The sequence below is a fragment of the Necator americanus genome, chromosome IV (assembly GCF_031761385.1).
Source record: "Necator americanus strain Aroian chromosome IV, whole genome shotgun sequence".
Classification (NCBI taxonomy): Eukaryota; Metazoa; Nematoda; class Chromadorea; order Rhabditida; family Ancylostomatidae; genus Necator; species Necator americanus.
In genome coordinates this window covers 26,701,489-26,723,808 of record NC_087374.1, presented here as the reverse complement: position 1 = coordinate 26,723,808, position 22,320 = coordinate 26,701,489, and the positions used below count along the sequence as shown (strand labels likewise).

At 43.8% G+C, this 22,320-nt stretch overlaps 8 protein-coding genes across 10 annotated transcripts; 3 read left to right on the top strand and 5 right to left on the bottom strand.

Moving 5' to 3' along the window:
- Positions 1-485: 485 nt before the first annotated feature.
- Positions 486-854, bottom strand: RB195_002806 (uncharacterized protein; the record flags this gene model as incomplete). 2 transcript variants are annotated; one of them, XM_064200223.1, is made up of 1 exon in its annotated part: positions 486-854. In XM_064200223.1, one exon carries the CDS (start codon positions 852-854, stop codon positions 486-488), a length of 369 nt encoding a protein of 122 aa, XP_064056104.1. The 2 variants fall into 2 exon arrangements, with proteins under 2 accessions (XP_064056104.1, XP_064056105.1); XM_064200224.1 differs by having other exon boundaries at positions 486-737.
- A 114-nt stretch (positions 855-968) lies between these two features.
- RB195_002805 (uncharacterized protein) lies at positions 969-1,484 on the bottom strand (the record flags this gene model as incomplete). Its single annotated transcript, XM_064200222.1, has 1 exon — positions 969-1,484. One exon carries the CDS (start codon positions 1,482-1,484, stop codon positions 969-971), a length of 516 nt encoding a protein of 171 aa, XP_064056103.1.
- A 175-nt stretch (positions 1,485-1,659) lies between these two features.
- On the bottom strand, positions 1,660-2,436 carry RB195_002804 (uncharacterized protein; the record flags this gene model as incomplete). Its single annotated transcript, XM_064200221.1, has 1 exon — positions 1,660-2,436. One exon carries the CDS (start codon positions 2,434-2,436, stop codon positions 1,660-1,662), a length of 777 nt encoding a protein of 258 aa, XP_064056102.1.
- A 145-nt stretch (positions 2,437-2,581) lies between these two features.
- Positions 2,582-2,800, bottom strand: RB195_002803 (uncharacterized protein; the record flags this gene model as incomplete). The annotated part of the gene is made up of 1 exon (XM_064200220.1): positions 2,582-2,800. One exon carries the CDS (start codon positions 2,798-2,800, stop codon positions 2,582-2,584), a length of 219 nt encoding a protein of 72 aa, XP_064056101.1.
- RB195_002800 (uncharacterized protein) lies at positions 2,706-9,838 on the top strand (the record flags this gene model as incomplete). The annotated part of the gene is made up of 5 exons (XM_064200217.1): positions 2,706-2,771; positions 4,498-4,594; positions 5,080-5,255; positions 9,108-9,225; positions 9,702-9,838. The coding sequence occupies 5 exons, from the start codon at positions 2,706-2,708 to the stop codon at positions 9,836-9,838; spliced, it is 594 nt and encodes a 197-aa protein (XP_064056098.1).
- Positions 2,826-3,134, bottom strand: RB195_002802 (uncharacterized protein; the record flags this gene model as incomplete). The annotated part of the gene is made up of 1 exon (XM_064200219.1): positions 2,826-3,134. One exon carries the CDS (start codon positions 3,132-3,134, stop codon positions 2,826-2,828), a length of 309 nt encoding a protein of 102 aa, XP_064056100.1.
- RB195_002801 (uncharacterized protein) lies at positions 7,952-9,801 on the top strand (the record flags this gene model as incomplete). Its single annotated transcript, XM_064200218.1, has 3 exons — positions 7,952-8,120; positions 9,108-9,225; positions 9,702-9,801. The coding sequence occupies 3 exons, from the start codon at positions 7,952-7,954 to the stop codon at positions 9,799-9,801; spliced, it is 387 nt and encodes a 128-aa protein (XP_064056099.1).
- Positions 9,839-14,647: 4,809 nt separating the features above from the next.
- Positions 14,648-19,134, top strand: RB195_002799 (uncharacterized protein; the record flags this gene model as incomplete). Of its 2 annotated transcripts, XM_064200215.1 has the most annotated exons (7): positions 14,648-14,672; positions 16,353-16,407; positions 16,488-16,530; positions 16,608-17,223; positions 17,285-17,895; positions 18,097-18,288; positions 18,385-19,134. In XM_064200215.1, the coding sequence occupies 7 exons, from the start codon at positions 14,648-14,650 to the stop codon at positions 19,132-19,134; spliced, it is 2,292 nt and encodes a 763-aa protein (XP_064056097.1). The 2 variants fall into 2 exon arrangements, with proteins under 2 accessions (XP_064056097.1, XP_064056096.1); XM_064200216.1 differs by having other exon boundaries at positions 16,608-17,152; positions 17,205-19,134.
- Between the last annotated feature and the right edge of the window lie 3,186 nt (positions 19,135-22,320).

Sequence of the window (22,320 nt, the reverse complement as noted above, 5' to 3'; positions counted from 1 at the left end):
CGAACTGGTCGAGCGGGCGCCAGTAATTCTTCCATTTGTCCCGATCACGTGCCAAAGTAGCCCAGTGGTTCCTCCTTTCGCGTGGGACGCGAAAAGCGTCATATTTTTCTTTGAAGTACTTCATGAAGAAATTTGACCATCGGATCGGCGGTCTTCCTGTAGTGCGCTTAATATCGCAGGGAACCCGCTCGCTCACGGCTCTGGTCCAACGGTTGTCATTAAAGCGCATCACGTGTCCGGCCCAACTTTTTTTTTATTTTCCTTGGCAAACGCGGCGGCGTCTCTAATCTTAGGAGAGAACTTCGAATCCCATCCCTCACTTGCGCGAAACGGGATACTTCTAGCATCACCCTCTCAATTGCGCGTTCAATGACGCTCAGCGCGTTTTCTTCCTGCTTGCGAAATGCCGAGGTTTCCGAAGCATAGATCAAAGCAGGAAGTACGGTGGTGTTGAAGAGGTGAGCACAGAGCTGGGTGTTCCTGGTCTACTTCACTACATCCTCGATGCTCTTGTACGCTCCCCAAGCCGCTCGTCTCCTCCTGCCCAGCTCGGGGGTCAGGTCGTTCATCATGTTCAGTTCCCGACCCAGATAAACGTAGCTGGTGCATTCGGATATGTTCGTTCCGTTGAGCGTGAATGGGGCATCCGAGACCCATCCGTTCCGCATGAACATCGTCTTTTGTAGATTCAGCTGAAGACCGATGCATCCACATGTTTCGTCGAATTCGGTCAGCATTCGTTCCGCTTGGCTGATGCTAGGTGTTACCAGTACGATGTCATCAGCAAAGCGCAAATGGTGTAGCTGCCGACCATCAACCTTCACTCCCATGTCGTCCCATTCCAACTTTCGCATTGCGTTCTCGAGGGTGCTGTGAATATTTTGGGTGAAATTGTATCACCCTGTCGGACCCCCCTTTTCACGTCAATGATGATGTTCTTGTAGAATAGCGAAATTCCGGTCGTGAAGTTACTGTACAACTCTCGAAGTACCTTTATGTACTAGAGTAGGGACGCCTTGGTTGTCCAAGGATTCCACGACCGCTTCCGTCTCAACTGAGTCGAAGGCCTCCTTTAAGTCGATGAAGGTGAGACAGAGCGGCATCTTGTACTCTCGTGATACCTCGATGAGTTTCGAAACAGTGTGAATGTGGTCAATCGTGCTGAATCCTTTTCGAAACCCTGCTTGCTCGCATGGCTGTCCTTCATCCAAGACTTTTTCAATCCTATTAAGGATTACTCTTGTAAAGAGCTTGTAGATGACGGACAGTAGGCAGATTGGGCGATAGTTGCCGATGTCATGTGGATCTCCTTTTTTATACAACAGCACGGTCTTGCTGGTCTTCCACTGTTTAGGAACCTTGCATTCCGACAGATAACGTGTAAAGAGCCTCGCCAGGGTGTTGATTAGTACTGGCGGAAGGCTCTTCAGGTGTTCTGGTCTTATTCTGTCGGGACCGGGTGCCGTACGATTTCTTACCGACATGATAGCATGTCGTATTTCGGACGGGAGAACCTCTGGAATGACTTGTCCATCTTCCCTCAGATGGTGAGAGACAAGTGGACATGGTTGTCGAAGAGATCAGAGTAGAAGTCGTAAATGATTTTCTCCATCCCCCTTCTTGATGCAATGGCTGTTCCCTTTGTGTTCCGGAGAGCAGTCATCCTCGTCTTGCGACTGGCGAAGTCTCGACGGGCATAGCGGATGCTTTTCCTCGCCTCTGCAGCTTCAGCCAGCACTTCTCACTTCTCTCTTTAACGTCTTCTTTTATCGCCTCTCTACAAAGCCTTGCGAGCTCGGACGTGAGTTCTTGGTTTCCTGCGGCTCGTGCTGCTCCACGCTGGCGTATCAGTTCAAGAGTTTGAAGAGACAGGTGTCTCTTGGTGATTTTAAAACTCTCAACCTTCTTCGCACAGTCGTGAAGGTGTTCAACGAGCAGGTCATATTCTTCGTCGATGTTGCCCATTGCGGAATCTTCCCAAAAGCCGGCTAGCGCAGCGAAGAGATCCCAGTTGATGAAGGTCCTGGGATTTCTCTCTCTAAACTTGGCAGCTTTCCCTGCTCTCCTTGTGAAGGAAAATCTTCCTCGGAGGAGGCGATGGTCCGATTCCGTGTACAACTTTGGTACAACACCGACGTCCGTCAGGCAGAACTTTTTATTGACGATGATGTGGTCTATTTCATTACGGTACCCTCCACCGGGTGACTCCCACGTCCAGCGTAAAGAGGAGGGCTTCTGGAATTGCGAGTTCCCATGGATGGTCTTAGTCGTCATGATGAACTCGGAGAGCCTCTCTCCCTGGTCATTCCATTGTAGGCCGTGGGTCCCGATGTGAAGTTCCTCCGGCGTTCCTCTTAGGCCAACATTGGCGTTGAAATCGCCAATTATGACCTTGTAGAAGGCATGATCTTCTCGGTAGAACTTCTCCAGGTCCATATAGAAAGCTTCGACTTCTTCTCTAGCTTGATGTTGGAGCGTAAGCGACGAAGATAGTCAAAGTTGGTGTTGGACCACATCTTCTCATCCGCAGATATCCGATTCCGGTCGTAAGTTGTTCGAAAGAGTCGATGTTCTTCGCCGTTCAGGTGTTGACGAGGATGCCAACTCCACCAACACCTCCACTGTCGCATGTTCCTAAGAACAATTCTTCTCCAGTCTCATATACGGCGTTGAGAGGGTGACGTCGTCTCGTCTCGGTCAGTCCGATGACGTCGTATTTGATCTTCTCGGCTTCCATCATCAGATCTTCGATGGCCGCTTCCGATGCAAGCGTACGTGCGTTATAAGTACAGATCGACATCCTAGTCCTTTTCCGTTTCGGTAGCCTACATGACCCCTGCAACCCCAGGTTGGGGCAGGTTGCAAGCTTCTAGTCCCATGAGTTTCTGGGAGAACTTCCGTTCTTCCGGAGTGGACATTTGGAGCTTATTTGTTGGAGGCGACTCCAAACCGCCTCCCTTGCATCTCCCAGTCACTTGATTGCAGACTTTTGGCCGGACCGACGTGCGGGATACAAGGATGTCATGAGTCAGTCCTGGCTCAGCAGAAACAAGGAGTCCATCCCCTGAATCCACCTGCGTCTCTGGGCAAGCACAAGGTCGCTTTTGGTCTGCGATTAGCCCCCTATCCGCCATCCGGGGACGCGCCACGTAGCCTCGCGACTAACCGGCTGTAATCCCTCTAGTGAGGGAGATCCGTGGTCAATGTCAACATCTCTGCCTGATAAAATTACATGATCACACACCGGGTCACATCCAAAAATGAGGTATCGTCAAGAACCCTCCTAAAAGTTGTTTTTCGATAGATTGAAGATCCTGTAAAAAAAAATCAAGAATCTAAAATAGGAGAAAATTAAGTGATTTGATAGGCAAACCCTCGCAACTATACCTTCAACCTCAGCGGGTTTTTTTTGTAGAAAGTGGAATAGTCCTTCTGCTTTCTTAGAATGCATTACCCCAAAACCTAGGACTAAGACAAAATGAGAAAAGAGCACAGTCAGATTTTAATACAGTTTTTACTCACAGTGGCTCCAACTTTAGTAAGATGAAGAATTTTTGAGAGCCTATGCCTTCGCACTGAATGCAATTACAGACTTCTAAACGGCAACAACTCTCTTTTTCTGGTTTTCTACGGTGGATGCTCACAGATCGGCTACAGTGCTTGTTTATTTTCGTTTGCCATCGAAGCGTTTGGCTTCAGCCATAGCTTGAATTCGATTCTGCTGTCAATTTGCTATAGATATTTTTCATTACGATACGGAGTGCCAGAACGAAAACCGATCATCATCCTCTGCTTAGTCACGTCTCTACCATCGTTGATACCAGTGGTGAGTTTTTTTTTTTATCTTCATTCACAGTGACTCCAACTTTAGTAGGATGAAGAATTTTATAGTCCACGGCCAAATGAGAAAAGAAAATCAATACTTAGTCTAAAGACATTACTTCCGAATATTTTTATTGCATCTAAGTGTGCTTTGTAAGAATAAAAAATCTATATTTTTGTAGCGTTTTATTATCTTCGCAAAACTGTCTATTTTGACGCAAAAGCATTATGAGAAAGCAATGTAGGAGCAAAAGTGTAGACGATCTGCTAAACGATAGACAAACAATTAACTCACAGCTGCAAAAACAACAACAATCTTAAAGTAGTTAAAGAACGATCGTTCATTGAATTTGCTGCTAGCGAAAAACCCGTGAATGGAGAGCAACTTCTTTGGATAAATAAATCACATTTATAACAGCAAATTTGTTGGAATAGGAGTTCAAGAATAAATCAGAAATCTGACTGTATTTCTTTATTAATGAAAACTTATTGCTAAGAATTATTCGACTTCGAGTGATTTCAGTAAAGACTTCTGAAAGTCTTCTTAATTCCTTTATTTGTATATCCTGCGGAAAAAAATCCTACGGTACACCTATGACAGCTCCAAGTATAAAAATAAAACATATGTGGCAGATTTAAGCTACTTCGCTTATTATCATCACAATTTTTTTGCAGTTCACGTTATGGCAAAAATGGGTCAACGAACCTACGATTCCACCTCATATCAGCCAATTTCTCGGCGACATAAAAGGGGACAATTTGGTTTTTGCAGGTTTGTTACGATTAGAAATAATTGTGAAGATTGGGAATCAAAAAATCATGTAGCGCTTCTTGCAACGAAACTAGCAGGCTTCCAAAGAAACTCGAGCTTCATAGGGCAACCTGAGCATGGGGCCCACAAGATGTTCTCGGGCATAACGTGGTCCTCTTTTGCGAAAGAGATCTGTGCCGTCGATCCTGAGCAGAACCTTCGTAGGTTCCGCAGAGCGGAAGCTTCTTTCTCGTCCGCCGAAACTCCCTCCAGACTTTTTTGTTTCTCTATGATGCAAATCAAACCAGCCAGCTAGTTTTATTCCAGAATCCACTCGTCCCTAGAGAATTTATCGTGTATATATCTTTTCATGTCCAAATAACTACTCAACAATTAATTCTTGGATTCGTAGTCCTTGAAAAAAAGATTGAAAGAAAAGATAATGAACCATCGTCTCAATTTTCCGCAAAAATAACCGCAATATCGCAATAAGTTTTTTTTTTCAGGCATAACGAACGCATCAGACATACTAGTACGAGGTGTGCTGATTTTCTATGTTCTTCCATGGTTACCTATTATGATTACCATAAACGTATTGAAAAGCAAGATGTATGCACTAGTACGCAGTCGTGCTACCGTATTCAGCACTGAGACACTTCGACTGCACGGGAATCTGATAAAGGTTTGTCAAGCAACGCTCAACTGCTCTTAGCACTTGGGCACTAATGTCACACAGGAGTACGTATGTTATTCTACACTAACCACTAACACTTTTTCCATGAACGTGTGCTCTATCCAGCTAGTTCATGATGTGAAGAAACGCATAAAGTCGCTAGCATTGTCTCGCATATACGGAAGATCAAGGAAATTCCTTGCCAGAACGTCTATGAAGTTTCTAAAATTGATTCTATTTCTTTAATTGTGCCTGACACGAGGTTATTACAATCCTTTGTTCCTGGCTACCGTTTCCTGGCTAACAATATCGCCCTCTTCAGAGCCTGAAAAGGTGAAATCGAACGTGATTAATCCGATCAAACGCCTTATCCACCCAACAAAGAAAGTCCTACGTTTACTGTTGGGCCTCAAAGCTATCAGTAGAAGAGAACATCGTACCTCTTTTCTTTCTTCTTTTTGGGATATGAAGGGGATATGTTTAGGACAACAATGATGATCCCGTCTTTTTTTGGAACACCATTAAAGTTCAAAGGATAAAGTGTACGGCGTTGAACAATTCCTATGGAGCTATGCCTACGCGTTCGAATTCAGTTTAGAATCGTTTGAGGTTTATGCGCTCTGTTTATGCAAGTTTATGCAGTTGTGCAGGATCACAAAGATTTACGAGGCGAACCAATGTGCAAAGTGAGTGTATTATCTTTCCAGACATGGTTGGTACGAATCTATCTACATTGGATGGAGGAAGGGCTTGGTTGACACTAATGGGTTTCGGACCATCGATCGATAGTGCAGCCACAGACGAATCTTTTCCGACTACGTTGCATTCACCCACCAAAAGTCCCTTCTAGCTATTGGTTAATGGTTCTGCATGAGCAGTATCATCCTAATCAATGTTGACGCTGCATAAATAGAACTTCGTGGATCTTACTCATGAAATTTAATGCAATAGATAGGTAGATATTTAAGAGCTCCTTGAAGAAATAGAAGAAAGACCTAATTTTCTATAGCATTTGGAACAATAGCTCTCCATGGTAGTGCTGTTAGTTTGGGGAAATATCTTCGTGCTACTTCAGCATATGCATTGTTTCCTGCACACAGGGCCCTGCCATTTCGGGACTTGGAAGGTATGGCGACCGTTGAGAGGCGATCAAACCTCAAGCTGCTCAGGACGTCTTCAATTCTCGACTTAAGCGACACATACACGACTCGCCATGGAGAATGTTTCAGAGTTTGTACTTGAATCCCAACAAAGAAGAAGGTTCCGTCGCAAAATGTAGGCAGTGTTGACATTGTTGTGCACCTACCTGTCTTCCATATTGTCGATTCATTCAACATCCTCTCACCTCATCAGGCCATTCTTCTCCGCCTTCTTCGCCAAAAACCCATTCGCATCATCTGCTGCTGCCCACCAATATAAGAAGCTGATGAATCCGAATTGGACGCGTTTCATGACGAGTAAGAGCAAGTGATCCGAAGCGGAATACAAGATCGGAAGTTTTGGAATAGGGAACCGGAATGGAAGAACAGCGATCGCCTTGAAGGGTTGTTGTCTGCCTCTCGCCTCTTTTATGGGAAATATCTTTTCATGGAGAAAGATAATCGTCGGTGGACATGGTCGTGGTTCTAGTCACCGCCTTCTCAGTGCGGAAAAACGACTTTACCTCATGATGGAAAAGAACATTTGCTATCCACCACGAAGAAGGAAAGAAGTTTCTCGATGATTATTCCGTGGTGACTGACACATCAAGGAGGACCTAATGGTGGTCTACGACCTACTGCACAGATTACTGCGAGCCTGTGCTGAACATACCTCGAAGCTGCACACAATAAACTTTGATCGGATTTCGAAGACCACCATGGAATTGTTGTAAAGAAGAAGGATTTTGTGGCTTCACCCGAATGTGGGTGTAGTGTAGCGGTTGGAGGTTCCGTTTCATGCACGATCGATCGGAGATTCGAATACGCAAGAGTGCTCACCAAGCCTTACATCCCTCCGGGGTCGATAAATTGGTACCAGACTTGTCTGGGAGGATGAAAACACTGAATTGACACATCGGCTAAGTCATTGTATAGGCCAGTTACATGTTTGTAAACCTCAAACTATTCCGAATTGAAGTTAATGGGGGGTGCATCCCAAGTGGATTGATTAACGGCAGAAACTTTATCCTTTAACTTTATCCGAATGCATCGCACATTGAGCGGTTAGTAGCAATTGCTAACTGCAGAGAAGTCTTACAGGATGATCTTCCGAAATACAGGCAGAAGAAGGTTTGGAATGCAGCAGGAAGAACGACACGTCTAAACAAGTGGCGCAGCCACCTTCTCGAATATAATATTCCGCTAAAAGCCTTGCTGAGCGAAGATTGTATTCACACCTCTTCTCGTCGTGAGATGGAAATTACTACGGAGAGGTCCTATTCTAACCTTTTTCTTCGTTAGCTTTTGTATCAAGGCCGATCATCCCCAATGGTGAAGCTCCCTTCGAAAGTACAAGTCGCTATCAAGTGCACGAAACTTGGCACAGCCTCGAACCTGATTTTATATCAGCAAACTTTCTTGAGGCTGGTGGCCATCCGCTTAATGTAATTCTAGCGGCGCATGTCTTATCTTCAGAATGCAAAAATCTCAGACCTGTAGAAAACCTCTTGAACCGTTCTTATTCACAGGAGATGTACCTGAAGGACCTCGTAACTGCCGTCCGCTATGTTTGCTGAGCGTCTTGTACAAAGTGTTCACCAGGATCATTACACACGCATATCTAGGACGCCGGATGAAGCTCAACCCCGAAAACAAGTTGGATTCCATCAAGAGTTTACCTTCATGGACCACATCCAGACGGTGTCGAGGGTCATAGAGGCGCTGGTCGATGAAGGTGTGGAGCGGTTGTATGTGAGGACAATAGCCAGTCGCTACGATCAATGCACCACTAAGATAGGCAGACATCGCTTTACCCTCTAAGAACCTATTTACTACCCACAGAGCTCTTCAGAGATCTCTTCTGAACTTCAAGCGGCGCACATAACACCTATCTGATCTTCGCAGCTCCGTCTTAACAGCATTTTCTCATCTTCGCGACCCAGCTGAATATATATCAAATCAAAACACAGATGGACCGATGATATTATGAGGGGAATCGGCGATAGATGGACCAAAAGAACGCTAGAGGTGATCCCAAGAGATGCTAAGCGCGCTCTAAGGAGGCTGCCAACGAGATGAGGTGATGGTGGTGTAGTACGGTTAAGGGACATCGTCAACGTCACTCACGAAACTTGAGAACATCTTGCAGCGAAACGCGTGGAAAAGGTGCCAAGTACCACACATCCAGTAAAGGCGGACCAAATGAGTATTTACGTATAGTGTTATATTTTTCCACTTAGTCACTTTAAAAAGTCTCTGGCTTATCAATCAATCATGGATGCAGCAAAGCGTTCAACTCCAAAAACCTACTTTGGAATCGCTGAGGTTCACGAACGCGTGTTGGGCTGTACAATGACTTGCGGGTCCACTCGATGTATCAACTGTTCGTTTGCATCCTCTCACACAAGTCAACTAAGGACATCAACTCTCCGGGGTTGATAAGTTGGTACCAACTTACCAACCCCGGAGAGTTGATGTCCTTGGTTGACTACTAGTCGGCGACTTTGAACACCGATCGAGCTCTAACAGCTGGACCTCTGATCAACTCTACTACACCCCAAGTTGTGGCCTCATTCAATCGGGCACTTTTGTGGCATTTTACTAATATATCACCACATGTGATTAATTAGGTTATTAAATGAAGCTACTTAAATACGTTCTCACCTCGCATGGTATTTTCACATCGAAATATCTTGCCACATAGATAAAACCACATTTGCAGGCACTTACAACACAGTCGCTGACACCATTTCTTCACTTGATAACATATATTTGCTTTGTGGTTGCACAGTACGTGGAATCAAGCATCATCACGGAGATAATTATGTTTATGCCAACAGGTGGGATCATTTCTGTTTGTTATTTTTTTACACTTTCAAGCACCAAAATTGATAAGACAGAGTTTACTTGGAAATAGTAGTCCACAATGCTGAAAATGACGTAATGGTACTTAACTTCATTGATTTCCATGAGCTGTAGTCAGTATTGGTACTGATCTTCATTAACAGCTGACGTTTCAATACCATGAGATCAGTAAAACCGAACAATTCGCACGCACCCAACACTAAGAACACGCTTCCGTGTATCCTCTCACTACTTCATATGCAGAAGCCAGCCACAAATTTGTGTCGAACAAATTGCGAAATTTCCGATGAATCACGTTCACTTTGAAAAAAATTTAATTCGCAACGTGATAACGTGTTACTTCAAAATTCGCTTGGTTCTTAATAAATGAGTCATACCATATGTTCTTTCTTATATGTTTTACCTTTACGACTATTGTTTAAAAAAATATGCACTCACAACCTTATTCTAGGAATTCTTTCCATCGTCACTCCGATCATCAACATCTACTATATTCGACCATACTGCGAAGCGTTCAAACGATGTCTACTATGCCGCCCGAAGCTGACTGAAAATAGCCGATCGAAAGTTGATATGGTTAGGGCGTGAAGCTACTCTCGAAGTGGGACACAAGATGAATCACCAACTTCAAGATTTCCCAAGATCTTATTTTTGAATTTAAATTTCTAGCTACATATCGGGTTATTGTAAATAGGTGTTTCTTCGAAAAAAAAACCGATTTCCATCATCATAATGAATTGTTAACTTAGTATCGTAGGGCACAATAAGTGCTATTTATTAGTGCTTTAATTTATGGTTGCAAATGAATGCTGGTTTAGAACTGATTTTCTATCTTCTCTTTATGACCTATGATCCTTTTCCACCTTCTTTGCTCAAGCGGGGACCAGTACTACTGCCATTTGTAAGAATCGCGTACCAATATTGCCCTGTAGCTTCTCCTCGCAAGAGGAACTCGAAAAACATATCTTTCTCTGAAGGACTTCATGAACACCATCGGGGTGGAGGCCTTCCTGAAGTGCGTTTTACATCCAGTAATTCACAGTCCTGCGATTGTCGTTCATATGCATCAATTCCCTAATCCACGTACTTTTACTTTTCTTGGCATATTCGACACCTGGCAAAGTGAATTTCAAATACGTTCCTCCTCTTGCGTGAAGCGGGATACTCCTAACATCACCTTTTCACTGATTCAACTGTTTTGTGACACTGGCCGCATTTTCCTCCCGCTTGGTAAACGCCCAAATTTTCGAAGCGTGGGTCAGAACAAAAAGAACGGTGGTGTTGAGTAAGTAAGCATGGAGCCAAATGTTCTCAGTCCTCTTCACTACATCATCGGTGCCTTTTGTGCCTCCAAGCCGCTAGATTCCTTCTCCCCGCTTCGGTGGTTCATTTCGTTCTTCATTTTTATCTCCAAATAAGACAAGCATAACTTCTGCAGTCGGATATGTTCATTCCATTGATCACAAATGGAACATCCGAGACTCACCCGTTTTCTAAGAATCGTCCTTTGCAGCTCACCTAAAGACCGATGCATTCAGATGCTTCGTCACGTTAAAGCAGCATTTTTTCCGTTTGGCTGATGCTGAGCTTTATCAGAACGATTTCGTCAGTAAATCAAAGATAAGCCCTCTCCCTTGTTAAACCCCTCTCTTCACGTTGTTATTATGAAACCAGTCTGAACGTCCGGCTAAAGCCGGACTTCAGACTTTCTGCGGTGTTCGCTTCGCTCCCCTTCACTGACCAACGGAAATAAATATTAATGCTCTTTTCTGTGAAATTAGACTTGTGCATCTCTAGCAATCTTTCTTCATCGTTTTTTTTTCTATTATAAATAAAGGCAAAAGATGTCATATTTTTCTTTCTAACCGCGTCATTTCTACATTTGAAGAATAGCTTCAAACACTCTGTCGATTCCAATATAATGTAGACACACTTTGAAAGTATTTCTCGAAATTATGGTTTTCCTCCTGTTACCCTCCAAGAGCTATCAATGAATGATGTTTCAGCACAAAATGACGTGAAAGAGTTTATCCTACTGATAACGATAATGTTCTACGTCAGATCATGTAAACTGTTTGCTACTATTTAAGCAGCCGTTTAGATGCATCTTCCACTTTTTGAGGAAGGCATGCTACCAAGTTGAGGCGAACGGAGGAAGAAATGAAAAGCAACGCGCTCTTTGGCCATAGCTATGAACCATCCCATTTACCTTTTGCGACACGCACACGAAGTTATTGAGCGCCAATCCGACGCCGATGGACCCGTCGCACCCCCTTCCATAGGTACCTGGCGCCGGCGCGCCAATGCGACACCGCGGGACCCGTCGCAACCCTTTTTATAGCTATCTGACTCCAGCGCACCAATCCGATGCCGGGTGGACCCGTCGCACTCCCTTTTTCGAATTTCGTGACACACGGACAAACACAAACACACACGCACACACATACACGGACTAAGCTCGTTATTATATATCATGATGGCGACGTTTTTGCGATATTTCTGGTGGTTCTGAAGAGCTGTGTATGGGATCAGTTGTGATAAACCCTTCTTCACTTAAGAATTACACTTGTGAAGAGCTTCTTAGTTACAAACACAAGGCAGATTAGACTGTACCCTATGTCATGTGGACCTTTCCATTGCTTAGGAACCTCGCATTCCGACAAATAGCTAGTGAAGAGCCTCGCCAGTGTGTTGATGAGAACTGCCAGTGGTTATTTCAGATGTTCAGGCTTGATTTTGTTGGGACCGGGTGAAGTACAAATCTTAATAGACTAAATGACATTTAGAAGTTCCGAAGGAAGAACCTCTGGGATAAAATAACTACCTAGCCTCAGAGAGTGAGAGGCAAGTGGACGTGGTTGTGGGTAATCCGTAAATGTCCTGAACGACTTTCTCCATTCCCGTTTTCGATGCTGTAGTTGTCGCATCTCGATTTCAGAGGGCGGCCATTTTTGTTTTACGATCGGTTCCGACGGGTGTACCGAACGCTTTCACCCCACCCCTCCCCCTCATGCCACTATAACCAATACTCCTGTTCTTCTCTCTTTGAGGTCTTTTTGTCGGTTCTCTGCAAAACCTCGCGAGCGTGGACCTTAGTTTGCTGTTGTCTGCATGTTGTACAGCTCAACACTTATTAGCTCTAGAGGTTCTGGAGACAGACGTCTCACAGTGATCCTAAATTCTCCGTTTTTCTCATACAGTCGTGAAGATGTTCTACAAACCGATCATACTCTTCGTCGATGTCGTCCATTCCGGGTATCTTCCTAAGGTGTCTAGCGAACTGAAGAGGTGTCAGTCAATGACGTTCTTTGTTCTGTTCTTTGTCTTCATTTTTTTGAACTTTCTTCTTTTTCTTTTCTTCTTCTTTTCGCATCAAGAACAATCTTCCCTGACGTTCCCATATCGTTCAGAACTTAGGTACAACATTCCTTAGGCAGAACCTTTTACTGACCATGATGTGGTCAATTTCCTTTTCTCCACGGCTGGTTCACATGCCCAACGTAGAAAGGAACGATACTGGATTTGCGATCTCCAATCGGTGGTCTAGGTCGCCGTAGTAAGCTTGGATAATTAATATATTCCTCCCTATTCCGTAGCAAGGTGTGAGTCCTTTGGCGTTCGTCTTGTGCGAATTTGGCCGTAAAGTCACGAACATTGCAGAAGGCGTTACTTTTCCTGTAAGAGTTCTTCAGCTCCGTAGGGAAAGCTTCGACTTCGTCTTCGTCATAACTTAATGTTGGAGCGTAAAAGAGGATGAGAGTCAAAGGTGCGGTTGGACCACATTCACTCTCAGACGTCCTACTCGGGCCGTCATTTGTTCAAAAGAGTAGAGTCGGTGTTCTTTTGTCATACTCGTATTGACAAAGACAGCAACTTCAGTAACTCCTCTACTGTCGCATGTTCCTAAGAGTAGTTTTTCGCCAGTATCACGTGCAGTATTTAGTGGGTGGTGTCGTCTTGTCACGGTAAGTCCGAAGACGACGTATTAAATTTTCCTGGCTTGCATTATCAGATCTTCAATGGCAGCTTTCTATGCAAGCATTCTACGTGCCTTGTATTCATGGATCGTCACCGTAGATCTTTTCTGTTTCGGCAACCTAAGTGACTCTTCTAACCCCGTGCTTCCGAATATTGGAGACTCTTGGTGGAATATCGCGTTATTCCGAATAGACAAATGGAGCTTATTTGTTTGAGGGTGCTCCAAACCGCCTCCATTGCAGTTCGCACTCATTCGATTACATGGTACTGCCCGCTTCGACGCGTGAGTTCTCGAAACAATCCTGGCCCAGCAGAAGCAAGGAATATGAACCCAGAATCCACCGCGGACCAAAGGCGACTTTTTACCTTTCCTGCGTTTCTTTTATTTGCTAATGAAGAAACAGCACATTAGGGATAACTTTTTTGGCCTCAGAGATTTCATAGTTCCTATTCGTATTACCAAGGCTCCTTTTTAAATTTGGAAAATACTCAAAACAGATTCTTTTTAGTTCTGTTTTACAACATATTTCTGAGAAAACAAAGTAAAGGTGTTTTTTTATGAGGTTGTTTAGACTTAAAAGCTATTGGATTTCTGGATGAATTTCCATGTAATTTAGAGAATAGTTAGAGGTAAATGATGATTCAAGAGTACTGAAAAGCAGAAATCAAAATGCACCAACACTTTTTGCTTCAAATGAAGTTGAAGTGAGAAGTTTCTATATAACAAAATATATGGATGTTCAAGGGTGATGAAAAAAATGAGTCAAATGTGAGAAAATAAAAGAACTGGAGTGGTCATTTTGTTGTGCGTAGAAATAACTCAGTTGGAAAGGCAGCAAGAACAGCAGCAGGAAGGTCAGTTGAAACTAATTTTGATGGAAGAGTGACTTTCTGAGAAAGGGTCTGAAAAGAATCTTTCTGAATAATAGACATTTCTTAACAAAAAAAAAACTCTTTTATCATTCCGGAACACCAGAGGGTGTTGAATAATTTATTTTTTAGTTTCTTCAAACATCAGACACTTCTCGCGATTCCACCTTCTCTCCACTACTCCGCGCTCTTAACGTTTTCCAGATTTCTGCGACACTCTGGAAACTCACACACACAAACTCACACAAAATCATACGAAGAATAGAAAGATATATTTTACAGTTTCGCAAAGGTTAATCATATGATTCATACTACATCATTTCTACATTGCAGTGCATAGACAATGACCTGAACCTTCATTATTGCAGCGAATATTGTTGTCATCAATATTTTCACGGATGGTCATCGTTATTCTCGAATCAGCATTCTTTATCGATGATGTTCGCGCTATGACGCATCTGAAGAACGCTTCAAGCTTTGATCAATTATATAAAAGAAAGTGCGACGGAGTCTTTTTGGGTGCCGTCGTCGCTTGGCACCATTGATAGCATGAAGCTCGTCCTGCTATATCTCGGTACGTTTTCCTCTAATTCATAGTTTCAAGTTCGTGGATAGAATGCTGGGATAGTGGTTTTAAATAGGTCTTTAACACATTGGACGTATTTTTTTTAAATTAAGATCCAAATCTTCATGCAGGATTTAAGGCAGAGAAGGTTGCATAATGTTCTTCGGTCAGAATAGTGAGCGCCAGAACAAAAAATCGGCTTCAACTGCAACAGAAGCTTAGTTTTGACGGTTTTTTACAGCCGTTTAATTCAAAAAAGAAAGGCAGCATTTATACTTTAGTATTTACATTTATACAATGCTAGCGGTGGAAAAATGAAATGACGAATTTGTGGGATGTTTGCAATGTTTGTTTGTTTGTTTGTTTGTTTTCACCCTTTTTGTCGCTTTCCATAATTTTCTCCAACTCTGTGTCCATTTGTTCAAATCACACATTCGGAATCATGATTCACACTGCAATTTTCGAGATTCCATATTGAATTTTTCAAAATAAAATCCAAATATCTTTATGAATTTTCGAGTCTAGCTGTTCACTTTGCAAACGAGTGAAATGAGAGCCTATTGGTAATGAAGCATTTTTTCAAACTTTGCATGCTTTCAGACCCATCGCACCGTCTTTTTTGCTTGTTTGTCAAAGGTCTCTAGATGATTCTCCCAGCACTTTTTCTTCAAAGGAACCTCTAAAATGGTGTAATCTATTGATCATTATGCCAAGTACTAGGGGTTCTCTGCAAATTTTCCGCTCACCCAAAAAAAAAGTTATGTTCACGCTTACTGAATATGATTCCCATACTGTGATTGCATGTTTGACCAAATTCTTTGCCATAACTAAATAGCATATGGATTTACACATTTCTAAGGTTTTTTCGTCTTACTCTTGAAATCTCTTTTTACTAGAGTCCATGTTCGACTGTCCCTCAACATTGGTATGTTGAATAGTGAACTTTAGTGATTCGCTTCATCTCTTACCCACATTATTCAATACGTTACTGTATCGCCCTTTAACATTACTTTAATGATCTTTGCTTGCGACCGAAGTTCCGGCGTTGTCTCTTTCGGTACAGCCTCGAAAGCCAAAAGTAAGTAACTCATCTCCACAATCACCTCATCCCTTTGCAGGAAATTTTCAGACGGTTGACATACACAATAAACATGTCGAATGGGGCTTATCGCATGTAATGGAAATGGTAACGTAGCAGACCCTCCAACTCGTGCCAAAACTGACATCACAAGTGTTCTTGTGGGGAACCCATGAGGCTCGTCCGGTTGACCAAAACTCGCAGAAATTTCGAGACGAGACTAGTTCCAAGGATCTGTGATCCCAATGCGATCATTCTCTTTGTTTATCTTTCATCTTACAGTGCTGTGGTCATGGATTCAGAGGACAAGATTTTGTATGATGTATTTTGCGCTGAGCACTGAGAGAGATAGAAAGTTTTGATTTCACGAGCCCATTTTGGTGCTCCCCCACCCGAACACACAGTGTTCGCCGCCCCAACTTCCGCTATGTAGTTGTCGTCCCGCACGGAGCACTTGATATCACTCGCGATGATCACTTTGGCTTCGATTTTCCCACGCGCAGGAGAAAGCGATAATGCCGAAGCTTGGCCGTAAATGAAAATCAGTACCAATGTTGGCTACAGCACAAACAAATTGATAATAGCCTTCTTATTATCATTACTCATTCCAGGCCTAATTCTCCTAAACGACATCGAAGTTAGTCAACAGCTACCCAGAAAAAGAAGGCAAGAAATTGCAAGTGTTCGGATTAGAGACAAACACCTATTAAACAATAGGAATTGAACACACTATTCATTCTTTGCAGAAACTACGACAAGCTGCCAAATCGACGTATAACAAAGGATCAAGTGAGACTTTTCAATATACGACTGATTCTATAATAAGTTGAAAATTTATCATGTGTCGTTGATAACCGTTTTGACAGAATCACCAGCAGCATTCATCAGCTGACATAGCAACAGACGCAACAATTCCTACTAATGGCCTCTTAACTTCGACTAACATCACATCAACATCGTCATCAGCGGATCCCACACTTGACGAGGTCTCAACGACGGACGTGACCACTTCTACTGCTACCGATCAGTCAGCTTCGAGTACTGATCCCACATCAACATCAGCGGATCCCACACTTAGCGGGATCTCAACGACAGAGGCGACCACTTCTACTGCTACCGATCAGTCAGCTTCGAGTAGTGACCCCACATCGTCATCAGCCGATCCCACACTTGACGGGATCTCAACGACGGACGTGACCACTTCTACTGCTACCGATCAGTCAGCTTCGAGTACTGACCCCACATCGTCATCAGCGGATCCCACACTTAGCGGGATCTCAACGACAGAGGCGACCACTTCTACTGCTACCGATCAGTCAGCCTCGAGTACTGATCCCACATCGTCATCAGCGGATCCCACACTTGACGGGATCTCAACGACGGACGTGACCACTTCTACTGCTACCGATCAGTCAGCTTCGAGTACTGACCCCACATCGTCATCAGCGGATCCCACACTTGAGCGGGATCTCAACGACGGACGTGACCACTTCTACTGCTACCGATCAGTCAGCTTCGAGTACTGACCCCACATCGTCATCAGCGGATCCCACACTTGGCGGGATCTCAACGACGGACGTGACCACTTCTACTGCTACCGATCAGTCAGCTTCGAGTACTGATCCCACATCAACATCAGCGGATCCCACACTTAGCGGGATTTCAACGACAGGGGCGACCACTTCTACTGCTACCGATCAGTCAGCCTCGAGTACTGATCCCACATCGTCATCAGCGGATCCCACACTTGACGAGGTCTCAACGACGGACGTGACCACTTCTACTGCTACCGATCAGTCAGCTTCGAGTACTGATCCCACATCAACATCAGCGGATCCCACACTTAGCGGGATCTCAACGACAGAGGCGACCACTTCTACTGCTACCGATCAGTCAGCTTCGAGTACTGATCCCACATCGTCATCAGCGGATCCCACACTTGGTGGGATCTCAACGACGGACGTGACCACTTCTACTGCTACCGATCAGTCACCTTCGAGTACTGATCCCACATCGTCATCAGCGGATCCCACACTTAGCGGGATCTCAACGACAGAGGCGACCACTTCTACTGCTACCGATCAGTCAGCTTCGAGTACTGATCCCACATCGTCATCAGCGGATCCCACACTTGACGGGATCTCAACGACGGACGTGACCACTTCTACTGCTACCGATCAGTCAGCTTCGAGTACTGATCCCACACATCGTCATCAACATCAGCGGATCCCACACTTAGCGGGATCTCAACGACAGAGGCGACCACTTCTACTGCTACCGATCAGTCAGCTTCGAGTAGTGACCCCACATCGTCATCAGCGGATCCCACACTTGACGAGGATCTCAACGACAGAGGCGACCACTTCTACTGCTACCGATCAGTCAGCTTCGAGTACTGATCCCACATCGTCATCAGCGGATCCCACACTTAGCGGGATCTCAACGACAGAGGCGACCACTTCTACTGCTACCGATCAGTCAGCTTCGAGTACTGATCCCACATCGTCATCAGCGGATCCCACACTTGGCGGGATCTCAACGACGGACGTGACCACTTCTACTGCTACCGATCAGTCAGCTTCGAGTACTGATCCCACATCAACATCAGCGGATCCCACACTTAGCGGGATCTCAACGACAGAGGCGACCACTTCTACTGCTACCGATCAGTCAGCTTCGAGTAGTGACCCCACATCGTCATCAGCGGATCCCACACTTGACGGGATCTCAACGACGGACGTGACCACTTCTACTGCTACCGATCAGTCAGCTTCGAGTACTGACCCCACATCGTCATCAGCGGATCCCACACTTGACGGGATCTCAACGACGGACGTGACCACTTCTACTGCTACCGATCAGTCAGCTTCGAGTACTGACCCCACATCGTCATCAGCGGATCCCACACTTGACGGGATCTCAACGACGGACGTGACCACTTCTACTGCTACCGATCAGTCAGCTTCGAGTACTGATCCCACATCAACATCAGCGGATCCCACACTTAGCGGGATTTCAACGACAGAGGCGACCACTTCTACTGCTACCGATCAGTCAGCTTCGAGTACTGATCCCACATCAACATCGTCATCAGCGGATCCCACACTTGGCGGGATCTCAACGACGGACGTGACCACTTCTATCACTTTTGCGGAGTCATCACAGACTGCTACTTCAACGTCGAAATCAACCTCTACACCTCGTAATGAAGGATTCACTCTGCTAGCAAATTCTTCCATAATGACCACCGCTGGGTGGAAAACCACACCGATATCTTCCAAGATTAAGCAGAACAAGACGGATATATCAGGTGCAAAAAGTCAGTTTTTTTCTTGGAGTGGAATGCTTCATATAAGTTTAGTTGTTTATCTTCTGCTCGAATATATGATATGATATATTTCCTATAACACAGCTACATAATGTTGTAATAGCGTGTTTGATTTAGAAGATGTTCATGTTTCCTTTTCCGCAGTGTTCCTTTGGGGAAATTATTGACGAACTTTTACGATTACCATTCTGACGTGTTCCGAAAAAATTTCTCAAATGTGACTTTCGCAAAGGTACCATAGCTTCCGAAAATAAAGTGATGCTCTTCTACTATACTATGCGGTTTCTATTCGTTGTAAACAGTAAGTTATCCAGAATCCAGAATGTCAAGAGGAAACGAAAGAACAAGACCGTCAACACTTTTCTACTTGGGGTAGTGTTCCGGCGTTTTGTTCAGAGGCACAAAAATCTGAATTTATAATGCTTCATCACAAGGTTGCTACTCAACAAGAAAACAAATCTAGAAAGTCGAGAAATTGAAGAAAATTTGAAAATTGACATTATCTGCTTCTATGCCATGATAGAAGTATTGCCGTGAATCCAGCAGTAAAATCGTTCTGTTAGTAATAAGATGCCATTTACATCTGACTGCATAAACCACGACATAAACCATGTCACGAATCTGACGTGGTGCGGAACCCGCAGTGAAACCGTGGAGTTCGGGTAGCAAGCAACGCAGATCCACTCATATCCTCCTAGTCGTCGAAAAAGGCGTGGAAGACGCCGTTTTGTACGACGATATCAGTTGCGACACGCCATCCTTGTGCACGTGCTGCATCCACAAACAAGCGCGGTAAGAACTAAAGTGGTTCTCACCCCACTACGACGATTATGGGGAGGTGAGCGGAATCACCCCGGGTCTCGCAATCTACAACCTCACCTCTGGCTTTCCTTGCGGATTCCCATTGCTGGAATTCTGTCTAACTCACCAACTTTGAAAGAGGGAGCTGCACTGAAAATTATCTTCTTCGCCAGCTGTTCCCTTCGTTGCTTCGATAGGGCTTGTACAGAAACATCCATAATGAACAAGTTTATTCGCAATAACTCAGTAGTGAATACAGTGAAGTTCCCTTCAATCATAAACTTTGCACAACTGTTTGGTTTGTTTCGTTTTTGCGGTAGATTCAAAGACGATTTTTAGGAAGTGCGGTATTGCAGCCGCCAATTCAAGTTTTGCAATTCTAAACTCAACAAAACATATTGCGTCTGGGGTGTTAGCTAAGTCGTGCTGTGTAGTGTCCCATCGTCAACGTCAAATCAATCGATATTTTTGAAAATCGTTGCTCTCTGTATGAAATAAGTCTACATCTTTTTTTATATTGCAGAAAAAAGGGGACAGCGCATCCGTGGATGCCAGATCGTACATGTAAGTATAATACAGAAGTATATATCTCGCCATACTAGTCTATTCCGCCGAATTTCTTTTCACTGCCATGGGTTTACTGATACCATGCTCTCCCAACATCGAAAGGAAAAGTTTATAAGAAAAAAAAAACTCCCGATAGTCTCATTTTTTCTACAAAGTGGAGCAAAACATACGGTGGATTGTTTTGGTTTCCCAACAAAGTCCGACGATTAAAACGTTCACATACGTTCATCAAAAAACTTACGAGGACAAATCTACAAATCCGAAAGCAATTTCATTACATTTCCATCTTCGCAGCACTTCACTAATGGCTTCACAGATGCCCATGTTCATTCATTGAAGTCAATTCTGGGGATCCTCCGATTGTGTCAATGACTCATCTTCTGCAAAATGGAAACCATTTTGAATGACGTTCCTTTTGCTATTCAGGAATAGCTAACAACATAACATTTGCGACACTGAAAACACGTTAAAGTCAGAATTCATCGTCAACACTAACACAGCATCGTTCAGCTGGAGAGGGACTTCAGCGCAAATGTACCTGGAAGGGACTATTCTTCCAATTTCCTTAAACTTTATTTATTTTATTTATTTATTACGCTCAAAGGAGTGCCCAGAGTAAGACGCAAGTAACGAATACAAACAAACAATGGAAAATCCAGCAAGGAGAAAAGAGTAGAACGAGAATAAGCAGAGATAAATCACGCGAACAGTAAGCAAGGGAGGATTTAGTAGTTTCAAAAAGCACATAAACTTGACAGGGTGGGAATTAAGACTCTTGGAAAATAAGAAAGTCTACGTAGGCTATAAAAAATTAATGGCTTACTTAAACTATCGAGCCATCCGCGACTACGTTTGACGTCATTTAACATGCTGAAATATATTCAGCGTATAAATTAAATCAATCAACCATTCTCCAAAAAAAAAACGAAATCAGCAAGTTGGTGCTCGTCCCCAATCTATGCTTTTTCAGAGGGGAAAGCTAAACTGCAAGAATTCGATGTATGGAACTTTGACAAATCGTTCAGATTAAAATATTACAATATGTTAGTGTTACATTTAAATTCCACATCTGAAATTATTCCAAAAGAGATCTCACCGAGCTCATCATTGGATACCACCTACTGGCTTCCCCTAAGTAAACGAAATTGTATCTTTTCTATAATTGAGACAAAATAACGCCAATGGGGGCGGGTGTAGTGTAGCGGTTAGAGATTCCGCTTCCTGCACGATCGATTGGAGGTTCGAATCCGCCCTTGTGCTCACCAAGCCTTTCATCCCTCTAGGGTCGATAAATTGGTACCAGACTTGTCTGGGAGGATAATTCGTACACCTCAAACGATTCTGAATTGAAGTGAACGTGGGGGCGCATCCCAAGCGGATTGATTAAGGCCAGAAACTTTATCCTCTATCCTAACGCCAATGAAATAATCGTACAAATAGTAAGGAAGGTGTTGTCGAACAAAGATTAGTGAAAAATATGAGCTGAACCTCGATTTCTTTAAATTTAAAAAGATCGAATTTGCACGGGGAGATAGCGGTTACGATCGAGAAGGAAAACTTGCTAGCATTATTCATCGCTGTAGTTTGCAATGGTCCCATCTCGATCCTAATCTACAATGCTCCACCGCTTCGAACGGAGCTGCATACACAACTGCACCGACCTTCAAATACCGTTTTGACCCGACTATAGATACTACATATTATAAAAAAAATGGTGATCAAGTTCCGCATCAACCCGTTTGCAGCACAAGTGCGGGCACTTCAAAACCTCTGTCATTACGTTATTCCTAAAATCACCTAACTGATGGTACTATCAATGAGAAAAAAAAAACTTCCAACCTTTGTGTCAATTAGTCCTTGGTCCTTGCTAAGCCAGAAATCGT